Source organism: Elgaria multicarinata, chromosome 8 (assembly GCF_023053635.1).
Source record: "Elgaria multicarinata webbii isolate HBS135686 ecotype San Diego chromosome 8, rElgMul1.1.pri, whole genome shotgun sequence".
NCBI lineage: Eukaryota > Metazoa > Chordata > Lepidosauria > Squamata > Anguidae > Elgaria > Elgaria multicarinata.
The window spans coordinates 83973103-83986656 of NC_086178.1; the positions used below are offsets into that span (position 1 = coordinate 83973103).

General features: G+C 41.2%; 1 protein-coding gene across 5 annotated transcripts in view; it reads right to left on the reverse strand.

Moving 5' to 3' along the window:
* The window catches only part of PCGF5 (polycomb group ring finger 5), a 56290-nt gene that overhangs the window by 26137 nt on the left and 16599 nt on the right, over positions 1-13554 (reverse strand). For 3 of the 5 annotated variants that reach the window (XM_063132906.1, XM_063132905.1, XM_063132901.1), the window contains exons 2-3: positions 3147-3454; positions 1940-2036 (exon numbers count right to left, since the gene is read on the reverse strand). In XM_063132906.1, the coding sequence (XP_062988976.1) occupies positions 1940-2036; positions 3147-3258 (209 nt within the window). In that variant the 5' untranslated portion in view covers positions 3259-3454. Of the gene's footprint in view, positions 1-1939; positions 2037-3146; positions 3455-4043; positions 4071-4277; positions 4371-13554 lie in introns of those variants that run through there. The other 2 variants (XM_063132903.1, XM_063132902.1) reach the window with 2 other exon arrangements.

Below are 13554 nucleotides of genomic sequence, written 5' to 3' on the forward strand. Positions count from 1 at the left end.
TCACCCACTCTCTGCCTTTCTGCTGCTGCTGCCGCCGCCATCTCCCACAGCTGGAAAAAGTTAACAAAATGCCCTGCAACTGGGTATCTGAGGTGGGAACAGCACAGGTACAGTTACTGTTGTTTGTGAAGCTATTCATACGATTATGTGGAGACTGAAATCTTTCATGAAGTGCTTCCTGTAGGTAGCCATTCAAGGCACAAACTATTATCTTTCTCCAGCCAGATGAGAAACAGAGGTAGCAGTAGTATATGGGCAAGCAAACAAGGGGGAACACGGTGAGGAGCAAGGTTGATGTTTTGATTCAGCATACAATTGCAAAACCAGCCTTGTAGCAGTGTGCATCCTCTTTTTGAGGTTCTTCAGACAGTGGTGGTGGGAATTGTGTTTCCCACCAATTGCTTTGAATCATGCTCCTGTCCCACAATAGGGAGAAGCAGCTTCCTCTTTCTTCAGATGCTGAAGAAAGAGGAAGTAAACAAAGACAGCTTGGCCCATTCAGTGGACTTCTCCCCCCCTCCCCCAGCACTGTTTTCCTGCACACAGCAGGAGATGGTGTCATGTTTTACTTCAAATCCAAAAAGACGGATTTTCTGGGTCTTATTTTTTCAGGGAAAAAGGACTAGAAGGAGTAGGAGATGCATGGGAGGCAGATGGCATCATCAAAAGGACCCGTGGACATCTGTAAGTAGCCAGTAATGAGCGTGTTATAAAATGCTTGTATGATGATCCTCTTTATTTTATATGTCTTTCCCTAAAGTTTTGTTACTATTCTGTAGTAATGCTACCATGAAACGTAGTATAAAGAAGACTTTTCTACATCTCTTGGGCTTACACTGTTTTTCAGCAATAAACGATTCATTTTATTCGTTTCAAAAATTTCAAATCTCCAAATACATTGATGCTGATCAAATTAAAATCAGTTGCAACTAACAACCATTGAAACCAAACAACGTCCTATCCCCCCACTTTCCCCCCATTTTACACTTTAACTTCTCCTCCTCCTATGGAAAGCATTTATTCAAACTCACTATATCTTAAAAGTAAGATAATTTTGCCATCACATTTTTGCCTTCTTAACAATGCAATAATTTTGCAGAGCGCTGGGTGAAGGAAGAGAGGCTGCAAATTCAGCAAAGGAACAGGGAGCTCAACAGCAGAAGCCGGCATGCTTCCCTGGCAGTGGCTTTGCTTTCCCAACAATATTTTTTGTCCATGCTCATGATTATGGAGTTTGAAACATTCATATTAGTTGCCTGCATCCTCTCCATCCTGCCTCCCTCCATATCTCCAATTCCCAAGCACATTGTAGATTTGTTTCTTTTAAAGGCCATGTGTGTCTGCACCAGCAATGGTACACTTTAGTAATACTTTAATTTTAAAAAAAGAAAATAATCTGACAAGGCACCATGTAGGTGAAATTTATTCAATGCAAGTATTTTGCACTGCTAGGAGCAGAGGAGTGGGCAGGCAGGTAACGTGAAATGTCTTGGTTGCAAACTATATTATAGGAATGCATCTCAGTGTGGTTGCAAGATACTATGGGATAGCATCCATAGTAGGCAAGTGAAGGAATGTGTGCTCATAGACTAATTGGAGGGATGCATTTGATGACATTTAAATCCAAGGAAAAGTATAATTTGTGAATTGTCATATTTCATATTAACAGAAAATGGGGAAGATTTCCAAGCAACAATTTAAAACACTTTAGAATGCACATGTGGTTTCAGCTTTACATGTTAGCAGGGTTGGAGCAACATTTTCTAATAATAACAAAAAATTATTTTACATTCTATGGATTTCAGTTATCTAAAATTCCATAATCTTGTCAATATAACATTTTTACAAATGGCTATTAATTTTCAATTTTGTCTCTCTGGTTTTCTCTATCCCATTAAGCTATGGCTTTCATTAAAATTTGTATTTAATATCCTCTTACCGTAACATTTCTAATGGATTGGTCTCATGCACTTGATTGCCACATCTGGGACAGTCATTGCTGTCTTCAAAATGCTGCACAATACAACTCTTACAAACTGAAAAATCAGATAAGAAATGCATTTTAGGCAAAAAATGCAAACCAGAGTCATGATTGTGAGGCATCAAATGCTGTCATTTGAAAGAGCATACCTAATGATGCTAGCTAGACCTGAGCATACCTAATGACGCTAGACAAATACATCACAAGTTCCCTTCAATACGAATACAAATCTTGCTAATTTTCTCTCCAGCACTGTCACCAGCACCATAGTAAAATCTGCTGATTTACTAGTGCCAAACTACTTCCAAACTTAAAACCAATGGAGAAGCTAGCTTGTAATGGAGCTCGATGTGTACATCAGAGCATGCATGGAGATACATAATATAGAGCTATGATATTTTAATATTAACTAAAATTAAGATTTCATTTTTCAAGACCACAATTTTCCACCCAAGCAGTTTATAGGACCAGAACTACTTAGTTTCAGCAGTAGAAATGTATAATTTACCTCTAGACCGTTCTATATACAATTTTTGCTGTACTCATGTAGCAAAATGCTTACCATTTTGGTATACATGTGGCAAAAATGCTTACCATGTAAAGATGTCTTAGAATGTAGATTTGTAGATCAGGTTACTACTTCAATCTTTCTGAGTGAAGTAGAGATACTAGAATGGAGAACTCATGGACTTCAGAATGAAATGTTCATAGGTTGCTATTTCTTAAAATAACCATCAAGAGCACTGAACTTTGTCCAGGATCCACCGCTTAATGCCACTCCGTGTCATTTTGGGTTTTGTACAAATATCTGCAGTCTCACAGCTTAGTGACATTTCACTATTAGCCCCCTTTTAGGAAAGCACAGGCAGATCCAGGAAAAAGTGTAAAATGTACAGAATCTAAATTCCCCTAAAGAGTACTCTCCGCTGATATTCTATCTAGCAAAACTTCCATCAACCCTTCAAAATTATCAATGTTAAGGAATAATTCCAACATTTTCTGCATATGGTGCGCTTTGAGTATTTGAAATGTATGCTATATAAATACCAGGCATTTTTATGATTCATACGCCAGTCATCCGGAGACTGATGAACTATTAGTAGCATTAATTGGAGCAAACAGCATTTTGTTCCAAAGATAAGATGCCTCACAAAATCCTACTTACAAGTATGGAGGCACTCAGTTACTGTAGTTGGTTTGATAAGATATCCTTTACAGATACAACAGGTGATATGGGGATTGAAATCTTTCACAAAGTGTTTCCTCTGGGTAGCCATTCGTGGCACAAGCTGTGGCAAGAAAATGTTTGGACCGGAGCCGTGAATTTGGAAGGCGAAGGTGACAGGATCACAGGAGTTGCTGAGCTGCTGTTTGCAGCTGGACTTCTCGAGGCATTTGATCAGAATCCAAGGGTTCTCAGGGGGTCACGATTCCTAACCTCTGCTTCTTTTTAGAGTTAGACATCTTTGAGCCCTGTAACATATACACACATACACACAAAATAAAACCCAGAAAATGAAAGTCTGACAACAAAAGGTGATACAACACCAAAATCAAAAGATGTATGAATTGGCCAGAGGAACAAATGGCTTTTCTTTCTGGTTATAATGGGGAAGACAGTTGTACTCCAGAGTTTGTGGTAAGAGCTTGAGGGACAGGCGAAATGGAGAGGAAGAAAAAAAGCCGGTGCCTCTCCTGCGGACTCTGAGGGGGCCGCTCTGTTTAGGAAGGAAGCCCTTTCCTGCCATCCGCAGAGCGAATGTCTCCTTTCTCGCTGGCAGCAGCCTGTAAAAACATGGATTTACAAATGGGACGTTGGGAGACAGGGGTGCGTTGTTTGTGAAGCCACCCATTTCTCTTCCCTCAACCCCCATTATAACCGCTCCTGAGGGAATCCGCTTCCTCCGCGCCATGGGCAGTTTCTCTCACAGCCTGGCACCATGTCAGGGCTGCGACCGGGACTTCCCCCCACCCACCCCTCTCTTTTTTAATCTCCCTCCTCACAAGCGCTCCCGCTTTCTCTGCCCAGCGCGTCGTCCCCTTCCAACCTCCTGCCTCATACCTGGCGGCTGCCGCCTGCCTCAGCCCCTGCCACCAGCGAAAGAGAAAGGGAAAGAGCAGGCGCGGCCTCCCTCACCCTCACTTGGCCGGGCTGCCAGTGCCGCGCCGCGCCGCCCTCCTGGTACCTTCCCCATTCCGGCTGAGGCCAATGGGACAGCCCCAAATCAAGTCGGCCTGCGCCACAGCCTCGGCGGCGGCGCTTCTCTCTGACACACGCGCACACAGTCACCCTCACCTGGGCTCAGCCCGTTCAAAGCAGTTCCCTTTGAACTCCGTCAGTCCTGAACTCATTTGAAGCAGTTATGAAGGACGCTGATCCACCACAGGCTGTACCATGGGTGGCGGCGGGTAGCATGTGCCACAGCAATGGGGATTTCTGTTACACCTGGAAAGAAGTAGGACGAGTCACAAGGCTCCAACTCTGGCAGAGTCAAGCGATAACGTGTGCCTCTCTGCTCTGTACCCCAGAACAAAATTACACACTACGGTAGCTTTCTCCAGCCTGGCACCCTCCAAACGTGTTCGATTACAATTCCCAGCATCCCCAGGCAGCCATGCTTACGGGGTGTGCTGGGAGTTGTAGATGAACACATCTGGAGGGCACCAGGTTGGGGAAAGTTGCTCTGGGGCATAGGTGGGGTACATATGCGCACACTGAAGTGACATCTCATATTATGTACTTGGCTTGAGGCACATTGTCAAAAATATTGGCCACAGTGAACTTTACTCTTCTTCATCTGCTAGATAAACCTTCTGCAACCTGATGCCCTCCAGATGTGTTGGACTACAACTCCCAGTAACCCCCCAAGCCAGCTGAGGAAGGCAGGTGCGTTTTTAGGTCAGATCAGAGGGTTTCCCAGTAGCCTTGAAGTAGGGCAATTTTTCCATATTTTTGAAAAAGATACGAGGCATTAAGTTTCACCATTACTTCCAACAAGGATTTACAAAACTCTTATGTGAGCACCTGTAGAATGGAGGTAGGTTGATAGTGGCTTGGTAAAAGCTAAAGCAACAAAAGAGTCCCATGTGCCACCTTAAAGACTAACAAATTAAAATTTGTTAGCTGTAAAGTGCCATAGGACTTTTTTGTTTTTGTTGCAACAGTCTAACATCACTCAATTTTTCTTGAAATCAGTAGGAACTGTTATATAGGGAGAGGGTATTTGAGGACAGCTCCTCGAGACAGCCGGTGGCTACTTCCCAGGTATAGATGTTCAATTTTAAAGTGTTAATTCCATATCATAATGCTATAAACTTTAAATAGGTAATGCTGTACCTATTTAAATAGGGGTCTATGTGATGCAGATATGAAGATGGATCTTCACACTGCCCTTTAACCAGAGCACACAAACCATACCCCAATGGCCTTTTTCCAATGAAGTGGGGAAGTGGGATTAACCATCCTTTCCCCTGTCTCTTCACTCCAAAATGTTCATCTGTGAAGCAGCTTTCCCATCCTGCTGTACCCACCACAAAGAAAGGGCTGTCAGGATTCAATTACACCTGTTTCTATGTAACATATAGTTAATCTTACAGGGTGGTTAAGAGAGGTATCTGAAAAGCACCTCATGCATTGGAAATAATTGTTACAGTACCACTTGTTGGTGTACATTAAATTTATGTCCAGTAAAGATTATATACTGGTTATTTAAGATCTGTCTCTCATATTTCTGCAAGCCTGTGATTAACTTGGAAATTCTGGAAATGTTAGCATTCAGGGGATAAGACTTGTGTGGCAATAAAATTATCATTAAAATATTCTATAGTTGTGTCAGCCACACTGCCATGAATATGAACCTCTTCTTCACAGCATAAAACAAGTATATCTATTTCCCCTAGATAAATCTTCGGCTATTGGGCGGTATAAAAATGTAATAAACAAACAAACATACAACCCCATAGAGCATTTCAAAATAGTACATTAGTGGTGTCCATGATATCTATCTATCTATCTATCTATCTATCTATCTATCTATCTATCTGATCACTACCACTTTTATTTGAATGTTCTCCTGGAATAGAAAGCTTTCTAAACAATGAATCTTTTTGGGACATTATATATTTGTTTTAATGATCTACTACTACATGTCACTGAAATAATCACATATTTCCCCTGTTTAGCCCTGCCTCCATTTCCCTTCTTCTGTTGTGCTTCTATTGTATCTATTATTAGCCTGTAAGCCAATCAGGGGACCCTCTCATTCTTTGTAAAGCACCCTGTGTATGGATGGCACTATCCATCTATTATATCTGTATACTTATGACTTCTTTTAAAACATTCTCCATTTAAATAGGTACATTCTCTATTTACATCTTTGATTCACACATAAGTGAATCTCCAGTGTTCCAGCAATTAGCCTGCCTCTTGACTATGGGGTATTTCTTCAATATTAAATGCAAATTGGCTACGCACAGTGATAAACTACTGCATTCATAAACATATAATAATTATTTGTGATAGGATCACGTGTAAATGTAAACTACAGCCTTCTAATCCTACATATGTGTAAAGGCAGAACTGATTGCTTTCAGTGTGACTTACTTCTGATTGTGTGTTTAGGATTGCAACCCTGAAGCTCCACCGTTGTGTCAGAGTAAAGCTGCAACCGACAGCAGTAACAATAGCAAATGGATATTGTTCCTGCCAACATTACTCCAAAGCAGGATTGTATCAAATACTCAGTGTTCTGCTGGTCTGAGGGGAGCATGGTTGCTCTGCAGCTGCCGCTCGGATTCCCCACCCCCACCCCATACTTTTCTCCCACTGTTGCCCTGCTTCTCCCCATGCTCGTAGGAACATAGGAAGCTGACTTATACGGAGTCAGACCATTGGCCCATCTAGGCAAATATTGTTGACACAGTGGCTCTCCAGGGTTTCAGGCAGGATTCTTGCCTAACCCTACCTGGAGATGTTGTGAAATGAACCTATAACCTTCTGCATACAAAGTATGTGCTCTGTCACTGGATACTGCTCCCAGTGTCATTCCAGTCTTTTCCACCCCCAGCATAAAAGGCAGCAGCAAAAAGCCTTCTCCGCCCCCATTTAAAACATGGATGCACAGTGCAGCAAAGTCGCAGCTAAATGAAATGTTTTTGGCTGTAAATCGCCTTTGGGGGGGCACTTGCCAGTTCGGTGGTATACACAACTAATAAATGTTTAAAAAAAGGGGGGGAAGAATCTTTGGGATATGTGGCTGCCCAAGCCTGATGCTGACACTGTGCCTGTTTCCTATTGCCACCAGCTATAATCAGCCACCACTGTCTCCTCTGGTAGTTGTTTGGTGGGTCTCCAGTCTGCAAGGCCTGGCCTTGTGCCGCAAAATCCACCTGAAGTAGAGCCACTGCAAACACAGTTAAAACTTCTACCTGAGGAAAGGTTCATGTGGAGTCTGTCTCCAGCTTTCTCAGCAAGACAGATGTTCACTGACCATCTCCAGAAAGCTGTGAGGAGCATGGGAGGGCAAAAACTTTGGCACACCTCAGTTGTTTTGTCACTTTCTTGCTGCCATTAGGCTATTCAGCCATAATGCAGACCCTTTCAAAACTCATCTAGGTTTGAAAAGGCTAGCTGAAAGTTTTTATGTTAGATTCTTTGGGAGGGGGGGTTGTTTAGTATAGATGGAATATTGTAACAAATAAGGAAATATATGCCCCATTTACTTCATATGCTTAATATGCAGGCAGGCTTTCCCTCAGGTACAGGTACCTTATGCTTCTGTCTGAAGCACAGTTACTAAGATGTTTACCTTCCCTTGAAATGAGTGAGATTTACTTTCAAATAAGTGCAAGGTGTTAAGAGCAAGGTGTTTTAAGTATATCTTGAGCCATGACCTAAGGTTGTAAAACAAGCAGATGCATACATACATTCCTGGTGATTGCTATCTGGTTGGGACACTGATCCTAAATTTATCATTAGAGACAAGCTGTAATAGTTTTGCATTTGTTTTACAACAGCCTACAAAACTGGTTTGATTACATAGCTTTCATGTGTATGATTAGGTCTATTGTTAGTTCTACGTCATATTACTGTTAATCCCAAACTGCTGTGAATTTATTTGTTAGTTCTGATTTCCAATCTCATTTATTCTAACACTAAGGGTGAAATCCCAGGCATATTCAGACAGAAAAAAGCCCTACAATACCCAGCATTTCCCAGCCAGCATGTTCCCTAAATGTCTCCATCCTTGCTCAGTTTTGTCTCACTGAAAAAAACACAAGCAAATCTACCCCTTGTCTTTCAAAACAACCCCCCTTTCAAATATGACATCTACTCTAGGGCCATGTTTATGCTAGCTGAAAGTGGGATCTTGCTGAATTCTACAATATATTATTGCAAAAATAAGATGTTAAAGTGGACAAGCCACTAGCCATGGCACATGAAAGGAATTTGTATAAACAAATAATTTCTAGGGCTGCAGCCTGATTGAATAAATCTTACTCTGTTAGTCCATACAAATTTTACCCATTTGCCAATTTATGCAAATTTAATTAACTGATTACAAGATGTGATTAATCAACAAGGATTTCTCCATCCAGGCATTGGGCATAGAAATTATTTGAGCAATTAAAGCCAAAAATACAGGTTTCTAGCCAATGGCTGCTTCAAATTAGCTGAAAGTGCTTCTGCTCATGCAGATTGGAGCACCCAGTTTCTGCTGGTCCCCTTACATTCTTAAGCCTTCTGTGTTATTTCTCATCCTGTTCTAGATGGTCTCACAATTCCGAGGAGCAGCTTTTAAAGAGCAGACGGGGGGGGGGGGGTTAAATATAGGAGTGGGGATCTGGGAAAATTGAGTGTCCTGAATTGATTTGGTGGAAGCAAAGGCAAAATCACCATCAGATACAACTCCTAATATACTTTGTTATGATTTAGATGTATGTGACGTAGCAAGCATCCTCTTCCAAGAGAGCTCCTCCTGTGTGAGTACTTTTTCTAAGCATTTGTGGGGTTTCTGGGTGTTTTTTTTAACCATTTAAAACAAATCTGTTGACTGATTCATGAGAACCACCTTTTCCATGGATCAGGAGGTTTTTAGACTGAAGAATCTACCAGAGTGATTAAACAGTGCAACCTTAATAATTTCATTAAATGTAAATGTATAAGCCTATTTCATATCTAGGTTAACACCTTGTATATTCAAGCTTTATTTTCTCCTTTGATTTTGTCATCAGTTAGTTGTCCTATAGAAAGCCTTTCACACTATCCTAGGGATAAACAAAGACGCTTTGCTGTGCTGACTTTCTTCCTTAGGATTTAAAGAATTAAAGCTCTTTGCCTTTATTTGGGACACAGAGTTTATATGTATTACCTACCACAAACTCAGAAGATACTAGCTTACGACTACATTTACAGTCTCACCTAACTAGAAATTCCTAGCTTGATAACTGATGGATGAAAAAATAGATAAGATGCTAAACAGCTTCCCACAGGTTTTAGAAGTTACACACAGCTAAAAAATATTTAAATTGGGACGTTCATAATATCTTTAGGTGTGTATGTGGGATTTTTTTAGACATGTTGGGATTTTTTTAGACATGTTGCATGTTTCAAGATAAAGAATTTTAAAAACCGTGTTGTTGTTTTTTAGCCATCTTCCTTCTCAAACATTTAGAATTTTTAAGTATTAAACTTAAGTTTTATTTTGAATTTAAGATGCTGAGTCATTTCCTTGCTTGCCCCTGAGATAAGATAAACTATTGTTATGGACTGAAACATTTTCCCCCCACAGAGGAATGAGGCTGGATAGTTTACATTTGAAAAGATGAAAAGCTAAGCAGCTACCCAAACAGCTTTGCCACGACTACAATCTATGCAATATCTATTGATTTTCACTATTTGAAAAATGAAGTGAAGTCTTTCATGTCACTGATCTTTTTGTAAAGAAACAAAAGAAAACCACACTGTAAGATAAAATAGGGCTCTGGCCAGCAATTGCATTTCTTGGTGGGCTTGTTTTGAAGATACCAACATCCAAGCTGAAGGACCAAGATTTTGTCTCCTGGCCCAAAGAGTGCTCTACCAACAAGCCCTTTTGGCACAGATACCATGCCCTCATAGAATCATAGAATAGTAGAGTTGGAAGGGGCCTATAAGGCCATTGAGTCCAACCCCTCAGAACACTTCTCTTGTCCCTGTGTTGATAATTCATGAGACTGACAGTACCCCTCTGTGGGCATAATTGGGTCACAGGCTTCTAATTTCTGATATTTATTAAAGGCTGTTAAAGGCTTAATCTAGTGATTGCTACTCACTCAGAAATGTCAATGATTAATATGTGGAAACAGAGCTTACACTGTATCCTAATATAGCCCAGAATATATATTTTTATTACTGTTGGTTCTTTTCATTTATAGAGTAACCTGAATCGAAAGAGTTACTTTAAGCATGCCCAATATTTTAAAAGAACATTACTGTTTAATTTAAGTTCCCCTCACCCCCAGATTTTGTTAACAGCAAACAATAATCAACATACTGCTTTTGATTTCCGCTGTGTAAGTTCACAGTGGAGGCGATGACTGTTGCATATTCTTTTCCTACAGATTTTGACTTTGTTCTACTGATGTTGCTGGAGTTTGTAATTACCTAGTTTGTTATATCATATGAATTTGTCCAGCATATAATGATAGGCTGTATGACGAACTGAGCATCATTTCCTCCAGATTTTCGTCTCCAGCTTATAACGTTAAACGAGATTGTGCTTGGTGCTTAGTCAGCATTCCACAGACCCAGCACCCAACACCAGCTGCTTTGTAGGTGCCTATATTGAAGTTCTTTAACATTAATTCTTTACTCGCAATAAAGATCCCATTGATTGCTAAGAAAAAGCATAACCAGCAAAGTCTATCCATATACTAAAATAAACCCCAAAATCTACAGTAGGATAAACAAAACGTCACAAAATAGAGAGCAAGCTTTTGAGTCCTTCAGAATATCATAATCAGGCTGAATGTTAAGCGGAACAGGGGTGGGGAGAGAAAAAGCAAGCACGATGTTAAAGCCACGAAGTCTACAGTTGTAATTGTCTAAGGATGCTTCCAGATGGACAGCTCCTTGAATCAATCAAAAGGCATCATTCTGTCTCTTCTTCCTTAACATAATTTCTATGGAAAGAAGTCCTGGAGAAGACTTGCAAACACAATGGTGTTAGCTAGGTTTTAGGTTCTATCAAGGTTATAGGGTCAAAGAAGCAACTATGGGAGATCTATTCCCACCCCTCAAATATTAAGTCTAGCTGTTACTTGGATCAGTCCCCAATTGGCTGTGACCTACAGCTGCCTTCTGTTTGGTGAGTATTTTCTCCATTTGAGTTAATCATCATGTCTGTTTCTATCCTCCATCCAGATCTAAAACTCTAGTTCGGAAGGGAGGCAACAGTGAAGATTGAATTTTCAAGTGAGGCTGGGTTTACGCAACATGCTAACCTATCCAGAGTGGGTTCTTGTTGAACCATGAGTTATTGTGTTGTCTGAACGGAGCACTTTTCCCACGGGGTGGGTTATTATGCTGTCTGAACTCAGTGCTTTCCCCACAGGGTTTCTTGTTAACCATCGTGAACAACCCAACAACAAGCCATGAGTTCTCAAGGTGGCTTTTTTGAGAAAAATAAACCATATGACATGGTTAACAAGCCACCCTGTGAAAAATGCACTGCTTTCAGACAACATGAGTCAATACCCCATGGCGTGTTAGCATGTTGTGTGAACCCATCCTGACTTTCCATCATGGCTAGTATTGTGGGGAGGTTGCAGGACAGGCAAAACCAAACTACGGTTCCAAAGTGGCAATCATACACTAACATTAAAATCTGGGAGAGACCTCTCAGAAAACGGACAAGCTTTTCCCAATGTTCCTGGGGGAAAACCTGTAAATGCCAAGTTGATTCCAAATCAAGCTGCTTGTACATCGCAAGTTTTCTCCTTTCAAATGGTAGATACCCATGAGAGCCAGTGTGGTGTAATGGTTACAGTAGGACAGGGAAGACCTACATTCAAATCCCTTTGAAGTAGCTCATTTGGCCAGTCGCCATGTTTTAGCTACTTCAAAGGGTTGGTGCAAGGATGAAATGGGGGAGAACCAAATTGATCCCAAAGGGAGCTCACTCATCACTACTTTTTCTCCTTTTAAATGGCAGACTCCCATATGTCATAGCTTCCTTGTTTCAAAAGAGATTTTCAGGTTTAGAGAAACACAAACCCAAAGCTCCCATGGGCAAAAGGAACTAGTCACATATTTTTTTGGATTCAAGCTGACATGTTTGAATGGATTTCCCAAATATGCTCAGTCAGAGCAATCCTATGCATGCTACTCAGATGTATGTTCAACTGTGTTCAGTGGGACTTACTCCCTAATAACGATGCTTAGGATTGGTGCCCCAACTAAAATAGGTAACAAAACATCACACAACAATATTATACCAATAAAACAAAAAAGAAGCTCAGTCAATCTACATCTATTCCTGCCTGTCTGAACAGCACAGCCTTACTTTGCCTATGGAATTTTATTGAGGCTGAGCTTTGATGGGTGAAACATCGAAACAGCTGCAGTTCATTCTCCTATTTGTGCTTAAATGTTTGCCCCTCAAGCATTTCTACAGTCTGGCCTTCAGGACGGTGGCTTCCCAAGCCTCAGGGGAAAAGGCAAGGAAAAAAGGAAGAAGCTTTTGTAAAGGATCATAGAATCATAGAATAGCAGAGTTGAAAGGTGCCTACAAGGCCATCTAGTCCAACCCCCTGCTCAATGCAGGAATCCACCCTAAAGCATCCCTGACAGATGGTTGTCCAGCTGCCTTTTGAATGCCTCTAGTGTGGGAGAGCCCACAACCTCCCTAGGTAACTGATTCCACCGTCGCACTGCTCTAACAGTCAGGAAGTTTTTCCTGATGTCCAGTCAGAATCTGGCTTCCTTTAACTTGAGCCCGTTATTCCGTGTCCTGCACTCTGGGAGGATCGAGAAGAGATCCTGGCCCTCCTCTGTGTGACAACCTTTTAAGTATTTAAAGACTGCTATCATGTCTCCCCTCAATCTTCTCTTCTCCAGGCTAAACATGCCCAGTTCTTTCAGTCTCTCTTCATAGGACTTTGTTTCTAGACCCATGATAATCATGGTTGCCCTCCTCTGAACACGCTCCAGCTTGTCTGCATCCTTCTTGAATTGTGGAGCCCAGAACTGGACGCAATACTCTAGATGAGGCCTAACCAGGGCCGAATAGAGAGGAACCAGTACCTCACGTGATTTGGAAGCTATACTTCTATTAATGCAGCCCAAAATAGCATTTGCCTTTCTTGCAGCCATATCACACTGTTGGCTCATATTCAGCTTGCGATCTACAGCAATTCCAAGATCTTTCTCGTTTGTAGTATTGCTGAGCCAAGTGTCCCCCATCTTGTAACTGTGCATTTGGTTTCTATTCCCTAAATGTAGAACTTGGCAGTTATCCCTATTAAATTTCATTCTGTTGTTTTCAGCCCAGCACTCCAGCCTATCAAGATCACTTTGAAGTTTGTTTCTGTCT